The sequence below is a fragment of the Clinocottus analis genome, unplaced genomic scaffold (genome assembly GCF_023055335.1).
Source record: "Clinocottus analis isolate CAN_PGR_092001 unplaced genomic scaffold, fCliAna1.0.p SCAF_5, whole genome shotgun sequence".
Taxonomy (NCBI): Eukaryota; Metazoa; Chordata; class Actinopteri; order Perciformes; family Cottidae; genus Clinocottus; species Clinocottus analis.
This window is the reverse complement of record NW_027176207.1, coordinates 6579446-6598108: the sequence shown is the minus strand read 5'-3', so window position 1 is coordinate 6598108 and position 18663 is coordinate 6579446. Positions and strand designations below refer to the sequence as shown.

At 41.8% G+C, this 18663-nt stretch overlaps 1 protein-coding gene across 4 annotated transcripts in view; it reads right to left on the bottom strand.

Annotated features, from left to right (window-relative positions):
* Nucleotides 1–1155: 1155 nt before the first annotated feature.
* Nucleotides 1156–18663, bottom strand: part of LOC137802263 (HMG box transcription factor BBX) — a 27599-nt gene continuing 10091 nt past the window's right edge. For 3 of the 4 annotated variants that reach the window (XM_068600022.1, XM_068600021.1, XM_068600023.1), the window contains 14 exons: nt 14370–14541; nt 14042–14296; nt 13141–13345; nt 12993–13060; nt 12763–12837; nt 12091–12171; nt 10734–10799; nt 9296–10154; nt 9077–9209; nt 8186–8337; nt 7920–8009; nt 7356–7553; nt 6499–6745; nt 1156–4712 (listed from right to left, as the gene is read on the bottom strand). In XM_068600022.1, the coding sequence (XP_068456123.1) occupies nt 4634–4712; nt 6499–6745; nt 7356–7553; nt 7920–8009; nt 8186–8337; nt 9077–9209; nt 9296–10154; nt 10734–10799; nt 12091–12171; nt 12763–12837; nt 12993–13060; nt 13141–13345; nt 14042–14296; nt 14370–14528 (2667 nt within the window). In that variant the 5' untranslated portion in view covers nt 14529–14541 and the 3' untranslated portion in view covers nt 1156–4633. The remainder of the gene's footprint in view (nt 4713–6498; nt 6746–7355; nt 7554–7919; nt 8010–8185; nt 8338–9076; nt 9210–9295; nt 10155–10733; nt 10800–12090; nt 12172–12762; nt 12838–12992; nt 13061–13140; nt 13346–14041; nt 14297–14369; nt 14542–18663) is intronic. The other variant, XM_068600024.1, reaches the window with a different exon arrangement.

Genomic DNA, 18663 nt, shown 5'->3' with positions numbered 1-18663 from the left:
GCCAATATGTTTCTTCCTTGTTACTGATAGACTTAAATCATCCAATCAACCAAACAAGTAAATAGCAACAGCAGAATCAGCTGTTCGGCATTGGCAGAGAAGATTTGGCCAATTTTTCATGAGCACAACCCACATACTCAGCGGTGCTGCAAATCCCACAATGCATGTTTCTTATAAGTGCGGCACTATTTAAAAAGGAAAATAAACCTGCCTTTTTACAATAGATAAATAATCTACTAAACATAAATTTACGAATTTTTGGTTCGATGTTTATTAACAACGAACCGAACAGGCAGACATGGTAAAATATTGGAGATAATTTCACTACTTTGTGCAATGTACATACAATTTAATTCATTAGAAATATACTCAAACCATATTCTAGCGTTTTGTTATTCCCCACGAACCATTTAAAAATCAGGCCGTCGTTTGGCATTCACAGTTGTGGGCTAAAGTGTGGTGATGTAGGGTGATTTTGGGTTATTGCAATAGTTTAATAAAATGTACATCATAAATGTACATATAAAGCAACTCATGACTTTTCTATTATGTAACTTTTTTGCAATATTAAACCAACATTACAGTTAGTGTGAATCCAGTGTTGTGGGAGATTTGTTTTAACGTTCAAGGACTTGACACTCGCGTTACCTGTGAGGAAATAGTAAGCCATAGCCAGTCCTACGCAGCGGGTGGGGGATGGTGGGGGGGTGGGGGGGTCACCATGAGTTAAAAAAAAAACCAGCATGAACAACACATCTTTTCACACAGATGCAATAGATGTTATTTTAATAGGTGTTCAAGAAGTAATAGTTGCGTCAGCAGAAAGTGTAAAAGGAATAATAGTTGCATCAGCAAACAGTGTTATGACAAAGGAGTTGTGAGAGGGGAGGTAAGGTGGCTGAGGGATCCCTCACTAAGCAGGGGTTCCAGTAAGGCAAGGCTGCATTTAACCACTGGGCGGTAACAATCAAAGAAACTGGTGATGATCACCAGTAGCATAAATTAGATTAAGCACAGGTTGTACAAACTATCAGAGGAAAGAGACTTTAAAGATCTGGCATAACCTCATCACAAAAAAGAAACAAGGAAGCCGTGATCTACATTCCAGTAAAGGGTAGGTTATCTTATACACGTTCATGTATAAATAGATGCATATTCAGTTGTATATTTTATTGATTTATTTATTCAACTAAACCTATAAAAAGGAACAGTAATAAATAAGTTTAAACTCAAGCATTCAATTATTCTATCTGATTGCAGGAGCGTCCTCGTTTTATAAACTGTCCTGATCAGACTTTCACTTCTACTGCAAAGGAAAAAAAAGAAGTAGCAAACCAGGGAAAATGTTTGTCCCACCACTCAAAATGCAAGAATCTCTCCATTATCAGTCTCATGAATGCTCACACAGTACAGAAAGTCCTTTGGACTTAAAACCTCCACACGTTTCCATTGAGTTCGCAGCACAGCAGCTATCCTGTCATGAGAACTGTCGGTTGTAACGAATTATGCACCGAAGGAACAGTATACTATCATAGCATACATACAGTACAATCAAGACTGAATTAGAAAAATACAGGTACAAAATGATTACATTCAAGAAGACAGTACTAGCACAAAAGGGTATTATAGTCATTTAGGTAACTAATATAGGAATTTCACTTTATAGAAGCATTTCTAGATAGAAAAAGTGAGGGAATGGGAGATGACAGTATGGCTGTTTGGTAGATGTGGATTTGTTATTGACTGGATTCTCACTTTGTTAAAATGCATAATTTTCATAGAGTGGGTAAAAATGATATATTTTCTTCAAAGACCATGATGATTTTGGTTGGGACTTAAGGTGCAAATACTGTATATTAAAAGAGGCATTGAGTGGTGCTATTTTGTTGCACTTCATTCAAACTCTGAGCTCAAACACCAAGGACATCCCACTGGATACACATGATGAATTGTGCTGATATTGTTACCTGAAGATTTACACACCTAGAAAATGCAGTGCAACTGTTATGCCAGCTTTCTTATTCATTTTGTGTGTTAAAAACAGGATTTCCATTTGAATATAACTTTCCCTTTTCTTTGGCAAATGTCTTCAAACTCACTTGCTATAAGCAAATATATCTCTATGTCGGGGGAAGACAAGTTCTTTGTCTTTACAAGAACTCCACTGATGTCCACCAGTGGCAGAACTATACAGTTTACTGCTTGGATGATACCATCCTTCGTATTTGAAAAAATAGATATACCATTTATTTTTATGATTATCGTTAAGCATAACGTGGTTCCCTTAAGTTTACCTGGGAAACATTTGCAGATAGTTGATAATAACTTAGATATTAAGGACAAATTTGGAAATTATAGATTGGTTGTTACTGTTGTATTTGCACACAAGGGCCTACATCAGCAAAACATTATCAGCATGTAGGAAAAATGTCATATTTCAAGACACACAAGCTCTCGAAGACCCATTCATTTCTTTTCTGTCTGTCCTGTCGTTCAGAAGAACTCTAGACACGTTCTAACACATATTCAAGAAACGGTGATGCAGTGGCAGTCAATTACGCACCTCCAAGAGAGAAGACTGTGCATTTTATCTCAGTGCCCGTTTGCTTAGCAGGTAAGCATAGATGCATTCACCGTCTGTGAGCTTGATCTCTTTTGACAACATTCTTAATCCAGTAAACTTAACCTCAGGGTAAAGCATAAAAAGGACCTAGTAAAAAAGAGGATTATGAACGCAGACACATCAACAGAAGAATGATTAAATAGAAAACAAAGACCTATAAAAGTTAGAAATGTGAATCTAAAATGTGATAAATTAAGCATTGGTCTACACAGAGGAACAAAAGGCTGCTTGGGAAGGAGGCGAGGGGTATCAGATCTCAGTTAACCTCCATGCAGCTCTTCCAGCTTCTTGGGAAGACAACAGACCTGCAGTTCAACTGCACCCTCCCTTATTTTCCTCTCTCCTACAGCTGGGTCACTGGAAACAAGGGTGTGGCCATGACAGAGGCATGGAAATGGAATGATTCGAACCAAACATTAATAAAAACAAGGCCAAAAATAAAGGACACAAAGTTGCATCTAAATAATAATAATACTTCTAAACAATGAAAACATTGATTACATGAGACCTCTGAGTAGACCTTTACTTGGCAATAAAATCTCAAAAGGCCAATCGGACTAAGAGGGGAATTTGTTATCAAATGCCTTGTCTCCATCAGCTCTGTGAGGAAGCATAGCTGTCGGATTTCAACCAATATTGTTTTGTTCTTCTGTATTTGTTTTTTTTTCAAATAACTCATTTGATGAGACATTAAGTATAAAACAAATTTATGACACAAATATTTATCTTTGATGAATAAGCTAGTGATGTTTTTATGTTGGAGCCTGAGGCTGGCTTTAGCCAGGTCCTGAGGATGGTGAAGACACTATGGTACAAGAACACTGGGACCGGTGGAGACAAGGCATTCTATTACCCTTCCAAGAGCAACTCCAACTTCAGCTACAATTAGTGCAGTGTTTATGTCATTAAAAACACCTATTCCATGAAATAAGTTGCACACAAGGAAGTAACCTTTCTAATGGCTATGCAAACTGCAATAAGATCAAATATTGGCAAAACTGCATTTCACTATTTAAAATGTTTACACTGACTCCAGGACTGGGATGGCGTCGAGCAAGAAGCTGGTTCTAGGCCTTGGTGGGTGGTGGTAGGTGGGGCTATATTTGAATCACTTTCACACACCCTCACCATCACAAAGAGGTTGCAAAGCCAGCCTACTGTCTCCTAAGCCTGACAGGGACACGGTGAACCAAGCACTAAAGGATAAGCAGGACAACTAACACACTCTGCGCTAGTCACCTCGGGCTTAGATGTTAAGTATGCACAGGTCTACTCGTATACATCCAGTCTAAAATGGTTATTTGTAGCTACCATACACTGTTTTACAGTAGCATCATAACTAACATATCAAATACTCAACCATGAATTATTGGTAGATTAGTGACACCATCAGCAAGTGTTTGTTAATGGAAGTCTGTCCATTATGATCATTTACCCTAGTTAAAGTCATTTTGGGTCAAAGCCGGAAGGAATAGAAGGGATCAGAACTATTCAAATACAGAGGTATTCTACCCGAGGAGGAGGGAGCTCTTCAATAGGCGTGTGTGTGTGAGGTAAAAAGGTGACAGAAAGCTGTGTTTATCTAGAAAACCAATGCAGTGTTGGGTGTTTTACCCAACCTAAAATGCTATTATTTCTTAAATCGCAAGACTTTACCGAATTGCCCCTATTTGACAAAACGGTGTACAATAAACCCATGACAACCATCTCTATACAGGAAGCCATGCACTGGGGGACAGCGTGCTTCTTCCACAGGCCCAAACGGAGCATCTAAAGGGGTGAGAGGAGTTCAGGAAGGCATCCTTACTCAAACCAAAGGAAGGCTTTCTGGGGAACACTGAGATAGCGAGGAGCAGGGAGGAGGACACATTAACCCCGACTCAAGCAAATTCACCACCGTGGTGAGATGGAGTCTGTCCAAAGCTTCCTGATGGAGTCTCCCTTCAGTGTTGGTAGTAAAGCTCCACTGCCAATGTCCATGTTGTGGCTTTTCATCACAGCAGCAGAGTTTCACTGATCAGCGCAGGAGATGAGGACTGGAGTCTGGGCCAGCTCCTTCTTCTGATTCTCACCCAAGCCTCTCTGGCCTCTGTAACACCATGTTAAGGAAGACAAAGAGTTGTTTTACACTTTCAAATAGCCAGTAATTATTAGTTATTATTATTACTATTATTAAAAGGTACATTAAACAGTTTTTGAGTATTCTTATCTTATCTTTCTTTTCCATTCTTAACTTTTCTCAATGAGTTTGGTTAGAGTGTTCCGAGTCAGATTTAGCAAACCTTCTTACCTGCATAAACTTGTTGTAAATCGCGAGTTTCAATCTGTTTAGAACCACTCAACTTCTGATGAAATCTCTATCCAAGGGTTTACAGCTTTATTGGACATCGTCAGATGAACAAGTAACATTTTGTATTAAGTAGTGGAAGTAGTCCCATTAGGAGACCTGAACCATCCTACATCTGTCCACACGGCATCATCAAAGAGCTGCACTGTCACAAACAAGGAGGGACAGGCGTGACATGAATTGAGACTGGTGACTAGTCGAGTTAATGTGACCGTCAGAAGCCCTTATATTACGTACAGGTGATGATGTACTGTCAAGTGTCCTAATGCAGGGGTTCCCTACGCTAGGACCCTGGGGGGATGTTGGAGCTATTCTCATAACAGACTTAAAGGATTTGTCACATTTATATTCATTCAGATTGACGCGTCATGATTCTCAAACCAAAGATAAACCGTATCAGCACATAACAGTAGGAACAAATAGTGACTGTGAGACTACTCTTAAATCCCTCATATGAGCGTTGTAAGAACAAACCTGTTCTTACGAATGACTCAGGCATGAGGCCTCATGAAAAGACGTGACAAAGGGAGCTGATAGCATCGGCTGACAACAAGCACAAGTCTTAGAGGGGCGGAGTGGTTGTCCTGAAACCAAAAGGTAGCCTGTTCGATCCAGGTTCCCCCCCATAGTTTGTATGTGGAAGTGTCCTTGAGCAAGAAACTGACCCAGTGAACCCCTAGTTGCTCCCGGGGCGGTTCCCAGCACCACAATAAGATCAAATATTGATCTTAACTACGAAGGATGGGTAAAATGCAGAAAATAATTTCTCCACTGTTGAATTAATAAAGGATTATAAAAACAGAGACAGTTGCATTTAAGTTCGCGAGCAGTGACGTCTTGGTAGAATGTATGTTACTTTGTATTCATGTAATTGGTAGAGATGTTAAACAGACTGAATAATTACAACAAAAAACATTGAATACTAGCAAAAAAGGGATAGTTGTGTACTTTATAAGCAGGGTTGCATGAGGTACTTCTCCACAGACAGTGAATTACTACCGCAGATAGGGAGTAAAGCAATGTCCTTCTGTGGACGAATTACAGTATTTCATATTTCTTTGAGTACAGTTTCAGTTCAGTTACCCTTTGTAAAAATATTGGAAACATAGCGCACATTTTGAGAGATTTAGATTTTGTTATCTAAACAAGGCGGCTCACACAACCCACCTTTCGACCACCTGAACTGAATATTTAAGTATTTCTACAGACAATGTCTAAAAGTCACTTAACATGTTAATGAATGGCCACATAAAGGAGATCAGATAGTAGACAAACATTACGTGATATTAGCATGTGAAATGGATATGTAACTGTGGCTCAGTGGTAAGCATTGCAGTCTTTAAATCAGAGGGTCGGTGGTTTGAACCGCAGCTCTGCTAATACAATGTCGATGTGTCCTTAAAACGGCTACCTGTTGCTCTGTCTACGGTGCATAGAGCAAAAAATGTAAGTCGCTTTGGATAAAAGCGTCATCTAAATGCAATGTAACAATCTACTGAATGGTGTTGTAGCTGGGCTGTGTCTCTACCTGTGAACGTTTTCCATGGCTGCTACCTCAGCGAGGGCTGCCAGACTGAAGAAAGCAGGTAGCTCTTGTGGTGCGGTGCTCCTCTCTGCCTCCTCTTCTTCTTCCTCTTCCTCTTCCTCCTCTTCCTCCTCCTCGTCCTCCTCCTCTGCTGCTCCGGGGTTACTGTAGCACCCTTTTTCATTGCATAAATTCTGTTGGGGTAATGGCTTCTTATCCTCTTCCTGGTTCAGGTCCCTAGTTTTGTCCTCTGGGAAAACAAACAAACACCCTCCAAAAGTCTGTTGCAGAGCATGTCTTTTCATACAATCGAAAAACATTTGAAGAGACAATGCATTAGTGTCTGCCATGTTAGTAAATGTACATTTTCATAGTGACTAGTTAGTAGTTTAAGGTAACTCTAATCCATACTGGAAGAAATGACAAGCACCCACTTGTACTGTCAGGATAAAATCAGAAATAAGATTCAGGAATATATGAGGTTATGGTTGATTATTTTGAAATGCACAGATATTTTCAGTTGTCTTGACATAATTCTAAAGCCTTGTCATGTCAACTGGACCATGTAGCTTTATTTTTAAGAGGTCAGTAGTACTTCCTCCTTGGTGGACAGTATGTCTCTAGCTACAGTAGAAAGCTCTCAGTTCCACTTATAGGAATGTTCTGAAAATACAGCTCATAAAAGAAGTGAAATAATAATAATTGCATACATTCAATAATATATTGTATTGTATTGTTTTCCAATTTAATCACAAACATCCAGTGATACATTCTGGTTCAAACTTTAGACTCTCCACAGATAGACAGAGGCAGACGGGTCTTTCTAATCTCACTCGACTGATCCATCGATCATCACTCACCCTCGACTGGAGACACACTGCCGTCAGCTGTGCGCACCAAGTGTGTGATCTTGGTCTTTCTGGCCTTCCGCTTCTGGCTACCAACTAGCATCTCCATACAAGCGGTGCCCTGGACGTCTGGGCACATTATGGCAACGGGGGCACATGGCTTGGCTTTTGAAGCTGAATCCAGCGTGGTGGAGTCACTCTGTACTGCCGCTGTAGACAAAATATTCAGAGGTAGAAATGAAAATCTAATAAGTTTCAGTCCTCTTCACAAGGAGGTATGTTCCAACTTCTTTCATTAAGTATCATTTTGATTTGATCAGATCAAAGTGTGCTGTTGGCACATAATTTCAATCAATATTTCTGATAAATGTATTAATTTATTTATCAAATTAATAGTGCAACCTGAAACATGTGAGGTACATTCTGTTTTTTGTTTTTTTTTACCAAAAAGAATTTTTAAGCTTTAACTAGACATACAGACTGCTGCATATGTGCAAATGTGGTAATGGTTAACAGTTAGAGGAATCTGGTAAATATCCTGCTTCATATTGCACAAAAATCAACATTCTAGTTCACCTTTGTCCACTGCACCTGGTCTCTCCTTTTTGTGTTTGTGCTTCCTAACAATCTTGTGGAATGAAGTCTTTTTCTGAGATGGAGATGGCCCTGATATAGCAAAAAACAAAAGAAAAAAGGAGCATGGAAATGCTATGTTATGGAGTCTTTAACAAAGAGAAAACATGACTACCAACAGGTGCAGAGTGGGACATGGATGAGATGAGAGGATATTAAACAACACTAACTGTTTCATGAAGCAGAGATATCTTTAGATCTGTTCCTACCTTTCCCGGCTTTAGAGACATCCTCTTGGACGACGGAGCTGTCAGGCTTCTTCTTCTTTGTGACAGCGGTCACCTTCTTATCAAATGTCATTGGGCTGTACTGTGGCAAACTGTTAAACTTCCTTTCAAACTCCTCCTCCAGTTTCCCTAGGCTGACATGTGAAGTTCAGAGTTTATACCACTGAGCATATAACTTCACAATAAAACAACACAGAGGTCAAAGCATCATACACAGTACATTTCCCTCTTGAGGTTAGTAAAGCATCTTAAACCGAGAGAGCATCAGGACTACCTTCCTACACCCAGGATCACTACAGAATAGATAAGTTTCCAGTTTCAGTTTCGTTTCAATTCCATATTATGTTCTCTTCACGCAACTTGAGATGACTAAACTTAACTTTCCCAAAGAATCTGGACAATAGCCTCCAAAATCCTGTTAAAACCGACACATTTGAGCGTGCAGGATATCTTTGTCTGCATTTTAGTTTTCCCTTCATTAAATAATAACATACTGTTTTTTTCATTGTTCTTTCAATCATCATCATCAATTCAATTTGAATAGCCCCAAATAACAAATCATCCCCAGAGTACACACACATTCTCCGTCCTGGGACCTCACCTTCAGGAAAAACTTCCCAAAAAACCCTGAAGGCAATGGTTCCTAAAACTGTGAGGCACGACCCTCTAGTGGGGCGCGAAGGTGCGGCATGGGGATGCTGATTCTTAAAATCTCTCTCTCCCTCTCTCCCTCCCTCTCCCTCTCTCTCCCTCTCTCTCTCTCTCTTTCCCTCCCTCTCCCTCCCTCTCCCCCCCCCTCTCCTTCTCCCTCTCCCTTCCTTCCTACTAAATGCTCCACAGTAATGTACAACATAGTAATAAGACATGACTTACCCTTGTGAACATTCTTCTTTGGACTTGGACTTCTTCAGCTTCTTGGGGTTATTAGGCCCCATCTGAGAAACTGTCCAGCTGTCATCACTCCAGTTTGCATCATGATCAGAGGCACGGAGAGCACCTCTTTTACCTTAACACACGATGCATACACCACTTCAGACAAAAGGAAAAGACCAGGCATAAAATCTCAGCGAGCCAGAGAATCAAAATCTATACCTCGGTCAATGTTGGCTCTCAGTGACGTCAGCATTCCCTCAGAAACAAGGGTCTTGTAGAGGGCGCCTTTACAGCTCCGCTCTGACTTCCTGGATCCATGGCTCTCTGTGTTGGAGTCACAGGTCCCTTCACTCGACCTCTCTTTCTCCTTGTCTTCCTCTTTGAGCTTTGCAGGAGAGGAGCTGCTGGGGGACAGGTGAGGCTCTGCCATGCTGCCCTGCAGGTCTGAGCTTCTTATACCGGCTTCCTCTGCCTGCGTCTTGGGACTGACATCATTTGTCTCTTCTGTCATTTCCACCTCAGATGCACTGTGCTGCCCACACTGCCCACTGTCGTCCTCCTCCTCCTCTTTGTCTTGGACTAAGGCCTTGACTTTTGGCTTAATCTTCTTTTTAGACAAACCGGAATTCCCACCAGTAGGACCGCTCTGGATCTTCTTCTTGGGCTTCTCCTCCGTGTCCTTCCAGGCCCCTTTGGCCACTGCCTCGATCGTACTGTAGACACTGTCCACGTTTGACTCTGCCAGGTTACATTTTTTGAAGATCTTCTTTGCCAAGCAGGGGGTCTCAATGTTATCGTTGGACTTCGCCACCTCTTTTTTCTTGCTCTTGTTTTTGACACGTGTGTTTTGGCTACAGAGTTGTGGGGGGATGGCATAAGCGGAGGTAGAAGTGACAGAGAAGAGCGAAGGATAGGAGGCCGATGTGTGAGAAGTGGGGGGACAGTCCTCTGTGTCTTGTATCTCCTCCTTGATCTCTGGCTTGACTGTGGTTTGCTGGAAAGAGGCTTTAGAGGAGCTGTCCTCAGGCTGCTGAGACATCGTGGAGTCCATCTTTCCAGCTTCAGACGCTAAGCACATCTTTACCAACACAACAAAAAAACTTGGTGGTAAAAGAAGCGGCATAAAGTGACAACAGTCTATCCACCAAATAATATGCTGCTACATTCTTTTGAGCAGATATTTAGAAACACTTATATGTGGATCTACTGATAGTATTAATGATAATGTGTTACATTAAAGAATTAGATTTTGCCAATGATTGAAACACAGTTGTTATATGTGATCTTTGGTCTGCATTATTAAATCAATGACAGTGAACAATTCATTTGGACACTGAATACACAGTTACTTTTGAACCATGAACTTTACTTTTGAATATATGGATAAAAAGACAAAATGTGAGAAAAAAAACATCCATCACAAAAAGTAACAGTGTCACTTTTTGCCTGCAGTTAACATACTCTTGTCGAGTTGTATCTCATTAACAAGGCAAACCTTGCCAGCTTCATCACATCTTTACAATATTCACAATCTCTAATGTGAACAATAACTGATGTTATTCGGTAAAATGGATATTTTCAAGTTTAAGTTGAACACTCCTCAGTTCTTAAATAAATCGGCTTGGTGTTACTGTGGTCAAACTGTGGAACACTTTACCTCAGCAAGCTGGAAGAGAGCAGACTGTCTGCAGGGTTTTCCTTCAGGTGGCGCAGAGCGAGATGACTGTGAATATACAGTAACATGTTTTTTATGAGCTTTCTGCCGATGGCATTAGTATTCAGCAATATTTACAGTTTCCATCAGGTGTCATCGTTTTCATCGTTCTTGTAAAGCTAGGGCCTGATCTCTTTAGGTTACCTGGCCTCACTGAGCCGAGAACTGGCGATACTGAAGGACCAGCATCATGAAGCTGGTCATCAACTGGTTCTATGCACTCAGGGTTTTACAATACTCAGCAAGATATGAGAGGAAACAGTGACACCAGCTGGAAAATAATGGGATAAAGCTACAGCAAAAAGGGCATATTCAACAAGCTAAAATGTATAACATATAATCAGAACTAGAACAGAAAAAGATGTCCAAATGATTAGCGGTAGAGAGAAAAAAGCAGTTAGTGTCTAATGAGAGGATATTGTATATTTATTATCACGGGGGCTAATTAACATCTATACGTTTTATTTCAAATGATCATCACATAACCCCTCAGGTTATTCCGATCGGTATTGATGGTATACAATTATTTGTGAGGTGAACTAACTCTGTGTTTGTCAGAAGCTCAGAGAGGAGCTGAGATATCATAACTGATTTTCTGTTCTGTTGCCTCTCTAAAAGCTGATATATTAAAATATATATTTCTCAGGTTTTTTTAATTATTTCTTAAGCAAGACACTTAAGCCCTAATTGCTCCTCATTGCAGTGTCTACGGTGTATAAAGCAAACATGTAAGTTGCTTTGGATAAAAGCGTCAGCTAAATAAAATGTAATGTAATGTCTTATCACTTCACAGTCAAGTCTTTTGTTCCCGTCAGGAACCTGGATGAATGATGACTTTATCTTTCCAGTGAGCTGACTGGTCAGTAGTCCGGTTTGGATCTGAGCCTCTGAAGTTTGCCATGCAGCATAAGTTACAAAAGTTCAACATCTTTCAGCTCATTGTATTTGCTCAGCAAATATCGTAGTGTCAAACTGTTAGATTGGGATAAATTGTATGCAAAACAGATATTTTGGCCTGAGGGTGGCACTAAAATGGCTAAGCAGATAATTTTCTTTTATTAGTAAGGCGGTGATGATTTTGGTTCGAGTAACATGGTTGATTAGTATCAGCTCCATCCAGTCACTGCAAACTATGTTTGCAGTGACTGGATGGAGTCCCACTGATCTGACAAACATCTGCAAAAAGGACAGGTTTGTCTCTCTGTTATCATTATGAACGTTACTGAATGAATGTTACTAGAGAGGCTACAGAACAGAAACTCAGTTATGATAAATGCTGCATCATTCATGAATGGATTACCTCTGCCAGTGTGGAAGAGGCACACTTAACCCTGCTCTCAGTAAGGTCAGGCACTCTGTTCAGTATTGTCCCAGACAACATCTGTAGGTAGAGATGGGGTGAGCAAAAACAAGTCAGTTCTCCAAGTTATCAAATAACAAATCAGCATTATAGTGCCATAGCCAATCAACATTCACACCATTGATCTTAGTAAAATGGAGGAAAGCACAAACGTTCAAAACAAATGATGAAGTTACAATTCTTTGAAAAAGTAAAAGCACTCATTATTCAGAACGGCACCTTTCACAATAACATTATAGTATTATATGAATTCTTTTATGGACATGTGAGCATCATTTTAATGTGCAGCTGATTTATTGGGGCTAGTTTGAAATTCTTCATGTACTTACTGGGTAGCTTAATTTATTAAAATGTAATGGTTGATTACATATTATATTAACAATCTAAAATATTTAGTAAGAGTGGAAGCAACAAAAAAATTATAAGTACCTCAAAACTGTACATTCGTCTGGTAACTGAGTAAATGCACTTAGTTGCTTTCCACTACTAGCTACTGCAACATATATATGTGCAGGATGATTTTTTTAATATCTTGCACGAAAGCAGATTACCTGCTTTCGAGAGAAAACACAAACAATAGTAACTGGTGTAACATGTAGTCTCACAACAAACCTCCTCTTCATCCCCTGGAAATGAGTTCCCTTCGCTGGCTGTGTCAGGTAAACTAGGTTTAGTGCTGGAAGGAATCTAGAGAGGTAAATAATGACAGAGTAGTTGGTCAACTACACAAAGAGGAAACTGAAAATGTAAAAGTATATGAAACCAACATCAGTAATTAGTCTGGCAGCATAGCTGGTGCATGACAGGGATTCACCCATGGGTGGCCTCCAGCAGTGACCTACCTCTCTATTTGTGAGGGCATGTTCGCCAGCTAACAGCAGCATGCTCAGGCCTCCCATCTTTGTAGGATCTGACAATGACAGTAGTTACAAAAACAATCCAACACTTTGTCATATAGTCACCAAACACACCATGTTGTATTATACACACCTGCCATGGCAAAGTTTAACTGTGGCATGCTGTCAGTTTTGGGCACTTTTTTGGCAGTGGAGGAGTCCTTGGTTGAGTTGGGAGAGAAGGACCAAACTTTTTTGCGCGAGTTGCTGACTTGCTGACAGGAAGGGCTCTTAACTGGTTTGCTGGTGGTGGGACACCACTTGTAACCCGGGTTCGCCTTCATAAAGGCATCCTTGTACTGAAAGGACATAATTGATTTGATTACAAGCAAAACCTTAAAGCCCCTGTTATCATATCATAGATGAATGAGAACAGAGATTCAGTAAATCAGCTCCACCAGGGCTGTGTGGTTTGGTCAGATTTGACTGCCTTGGAAACAAAGAAATAACCCACCAATGGTCTGAAATGTCTGTCACTAGTGTCTTAAGGGGAGAGTTCAGACATGTACCACTAATCTTTGTATAGTCAGAACTGACCAGGTGGAGTGTTGAATGATCGTAATTCTCGCATCAAATGTATTGCACATTATTATGGGATTGTTAGCAAAAACTATTGCTCATGCTATGAGGTGTATCAGGAAGCGTGCATCTACTCATGACGAGAGGCTTGTGACAGCGTAAGCATTAATGGAGGTGACGTTAGTTAGCTCAGTGTTACAAGTACAGTCTATTTACCATTTACACATTTCCTTCTGTGCGGTGTTACGGTTGGCGGTGTACCTCATGATGATATCAGGCTGGATTAGCTCTTTAGCGCAAGACAATGTTTTACTTTGACACAGCAGGAAAACTATATAAGACAATCCAGGCGTTTCTCTCCAACATATATCCCCAATTCTTATAAAAGATTGAAAATAATGTTCTCTACTATCAAGTAAATTTGCCACGATGTTAACGATGGATAGAAATAAAGTCAGTGCAGGTGCATGAATCACCTCCTTGGCCATGTCCGTGTATTTCTGCTTCTCCTTGGGGTCCAGCACAGCCCACCAGTCAGCCAGGATCTTGGTGGCCCCACGGTTATCCAAGCGTGGATGTTCCTGCCGCACAAGGGAGCGGTGGCGTTTGCAAAAGAGGAGGAAGGCATTCATTGGCCGCCGTGCCCGCTGTTCACTCGAGTCGTCCTCCACTTCCTCTGTTGTGCTTGAACACTGCACATGGGACTCCTGTTCCTGGCCACACAGCATAGGCTGCCGAGAACAAGTTCAGAAACCGTCAGATTATTTTCCGTTCAGGGTGCCATCAGCCATGAACTAGACTCACCTTCTCCAGCTCCTCTTCATCCTCCTCTTCCTCCTCCTCAGAAAAATCCAGAGTTTTTTTGGAGAGAAGTGGGTGCCACTGCAGGCACTTGCGTTTAGGACGTTTGCCAGTGACCTCCCCTGCAACAGGTGGCTCCTTGCCCCTTCCTCCACCCTTCATGGTACTACCGCACCTACAACATCACATGCAGAGTGAAAACATTCATCCTAATGGGCATCATTAGTTATTTATTATCTAACGGAAGCAGATAAACCAACTGTTACTAAATATTAGTGTGTATAACTGTAACAAGTGGTAGTGTAGATAACCTAACCAGAACATTCAATAACGTCAAACAGGTATAACATGACATTTCTTATATGAATAAATAATACAGCAGGCTGTATTTCCAAAGAAGATTCATACTTGTAAATACAGGTTACGGGTATGATCTGAGAAACATATGTAATAAATGCAGACCAAATGTGCTTTTCAGAGCTGTCATGGTTGTAAAAGGTAATTAGCAATATCAATAAAGCTTTGGCGTCCAGCTGCAGTAAAAGAAATTAAAAGGCTAAAAACGGGCACCGGTTTTTGTTCCTGTCAAATTATGTCATCATGAAAGTGTCTTTAAACCTCTCAAATGCAGCTTCAGGCTGTTTTTGGTCTGATTTAACAGGACCCAGGGAGCAAGTGAAGAAGCCAAATGATCCCCCCACTGACCATCATTTCGTTAGCCTTAATTACTACGCTAACTGTCTCCCTTAATTTGCCTTGGAGGATCTCCTGTACTGTGTGGGACCCAGTGGGTAACATGAGACTGAGCTGCAAAAAATGGCCCTTCAAAACTGATGGACTCAGTAGTGTCTTTAGCGCCGACTATGAAATCATGGTCTTTATGGTTAGGATTGATAGCAGTGAATTTTAAGTGGATGTATGCCAACAAAGACTCACTGGAATTGCAAATAAATCATTCTAATCAAGTTCACTTATAATCATTTTTGTTCATGCATTATTTTACACACTGCAGTGCTCTTATGAAGCTTATTATGAAGCTGTAACAGGTGGTGCAGCTGCAGGCGACAGGATTTGTGATAAAAAGTTGTCGGCATAATCGGCATGGCACTTTGCTGGGGATCAGTTTGAAATATTTCAACGTAGAATGGTTAAAAAATATGCAGTCACTCCGAGTCAGTAAGATGTAGTGCTGCAAGTAACAGCTCCTAAAAAGCAGCTTCAGTGAATATTTCATATAAAATATGTCAACCATCCCTCCCATATCAAACAATAGTTAATACAATTAACTTAGCAATATTTGGAGTGGACAGAACTGTAATAACACAGTTTTACATATATACTCGTAAAAGAAATCCTGGCAAGTCTTCTAATTTTATTGTATTGACATAAACAGCGATCCGCTACAGCAGCAACAAATATCTCTCACACACACACACACACACACACACACACACACACACACACACACACACACACACACCTTGGTCTAAGATACATAAGGAGTACACGCAGAAAAAGTATACTTAGAAAATGTAGGTGTTCCCCTGATGGAACCATAAAACTGCCACGTTAAACTACATTCCAAATCGTATGCTTAATCACTGTTATGAAGTTACGGTTTAAGATAACTGAACTACATTGTATTGGAAGCATGTGGTTGTATATAACATTTAATAAAAAATCATCATCACTGACAGGTGAAGTGTAATGCTGTGTTCACACCAAACGCGGCGCGAGTTTGACGCGCGACCAAATTCTATGTAAAGTCAATGCAAAGACGTGCCGCAGGGTGAAAAAGTTTTTTTTTTGGCGGTCGGCGCGATAGACGCATTTGAGGCGGCGCGAACAGCCTGTTTGACGCGTGGCGAAATGAGCGTTTGACACGCCGCAAATTCGCGTGAGTTCAAATATCCCAACTCCGGCGAAAGAAATCGCGTGATTCATAGCCGTGTCAGCCAATCAGCGTTGAGAAGCTCGCCCGTCACTGATTCAAACTGCTGACAGTAGTGATGGGAAGACCGGATCATTTTACCGACTCGGTTCTTTGAATCTCGTTCATTAAAACAAAAAAATCTTTTTTCAAATCATTCGTTCATTCTGAGCCTATGCAGGTCCCGTGAAAAATGATCCAAAGATCCCTACTGAAGACCCAGTCAAAATGAACGAATCATTACTGTTTAGCTGGCTACCAGTGCTGAGCCTATGCCGATTCGTTCATCTGCCTATCCGACAGATCTGCCTCTCCGGCAGATGAACAAATCGAAAAAGACACGTGATCGTGTCTTTGGATCAATGTTTCGTTCTTCTGCCAACCGAGTCTTCGGATCAATGATTCGTTCTTCTGCAGGATATGAGTCTCCGGCAGAGAACCGAATCATTGATCCAAAGACACGGTTGGCAGAGGAACAAATCATTGATCCGGAGACACGGTCAGGACTCCTGACCGTGTCTTCGTGTTCACCTCCGCTTCTGTTCATCTGCCGTGTAAGGTCTTTGGATCCTTTTCCCACGTGACCTGCATAGGCTCAGCACTAGGAAACAGAAATGAATCGTTCATTACCCGACCCGGTCTTTGTATGAGTCTTTGGATCCTTTTTCACGTGACCTGCATTCAAGGAATCATTTCTGTTTCCGTGGCCGAGCCTATGCAAGTCCCGATGTGCGGCCACGAGAATATGAATGAATCTTCAAGGAGGTTCAAGATGGCGCCGCAGATGGCAGCCTCGGTAATGCGCTCCCTCATACTTTTTCTCTTTTTGTTTATTTGTCTCGTGTCCTGCTCTACCTCTCTGACCACTTTCAGCAGGGAGGAACTCAAACTTTCGTCAACACACTGGTCAAACTTTTTCACTGTTTTTCATCGAACCGGAATACTTTCAAGAGATTTTGGTTGGAGGATCAGCGGCTCTACTTGGAATTCACCAAAGACGACGACGTGGGAAGCGTGCAGGAGCGCTCATTGAACTGCGCTCCCGTCAATTCATCTGGCGAACATGGTAGATGAGCTGCTGCTCCTAAACAAAACCAATAGAGACTTTAGCAAATCTGCCGCCCTGTGCTTCACCGAAACCTGGCTCGGTGCGCACATCCAGGACAGCACAATTCACCTGCCGGCCTTCCCACTCCACCGAGCGGACCGTGTCACGGCACTGTCTGGGAAAACGCGGGGAGGCGGGATGTGCTTTTATATTAACGAAAGTTGGTGCACTGATGTCACAGTGTTAAAAGATTCATACAGCCCTCATCTAGAATCACTTTTAATAGACTGCGAACCATTTTATTCACCGCTGGAGTTTTCCTCGTTCCTGTGTGAGCGAGGCGCTCCAACACCTGGCTGAGCAGATCACCACAGTGGAGCACAAACACCCAGACTCCCTGCTCATTGTTCTTGGTGACTTTAACAGAGCAAACCTCAGCAATGAACTGACAAAATACAGACAACACATCAAGTGTAGCACCAGGGACAACAACATACTGGACCACTTCAATAAAGGATGCATATCACCCAGTCCCTCCTGCAGCTTTGGGACTCTCTGATCAATGCCTGGTGCATCTTCTCTCGTCCTACAGGCAGAAACTCAAATCTGCAAAGCCTGTGGTGAAGACTGTGAAGAGATGGACAACAGAGGCTAAGCTGGAGTTACAGTCCTGCTTTGCCTCCACTGATTGGAGCGTTTTCGAGGCTGCTGTTAAACACCTGGATGAGCTCACTGACGCTGTGACATCATATATCAGCTTTTGCGAAGACATGTGTGTGCAGACGAAAACGTTCCGCACATTCAACAACAATACACCCTAGTTCACTGCAAGACTCAGGCAGCTTTGTCGGTCCAAAGAGGAGGCTTACAGTGGTGGGGACAGGATTCTGTACAACCAGGCCAGGAACACACTGACGAGGGAGATCAGAGTAGCTAAGATGAGCTACACTGAAAAGCTGGAAAAAACGTTTTTAGCCAACGACTCCTCGTCAGTTTGGAGAGGCCTGGAAGTACTCACCAACTACAAGAGACCATCCCCCCCCCACTGAGGACAATCACCGACTGGCCGACGACCTGAATGGGTTCTACTGCAGGTTTGATAAGCCCACTTCCACCCCGCCCAACTATACCATCATCAAACAACCACCTTCACAACCTCCACTCTCCCACCCAACCCCAATCTCCTCCTCCCCCCGGCACTGAGGATCTGCGAAGACGATGTGAGTCGGCTCTTCCACAGTCAGAAGATCAGGAAGGCTCCGGGTCCAGACGGTGTGTCCCCCTCCTGCCTGAGAGTCTGTGCTGACCAGCTGGAGCTG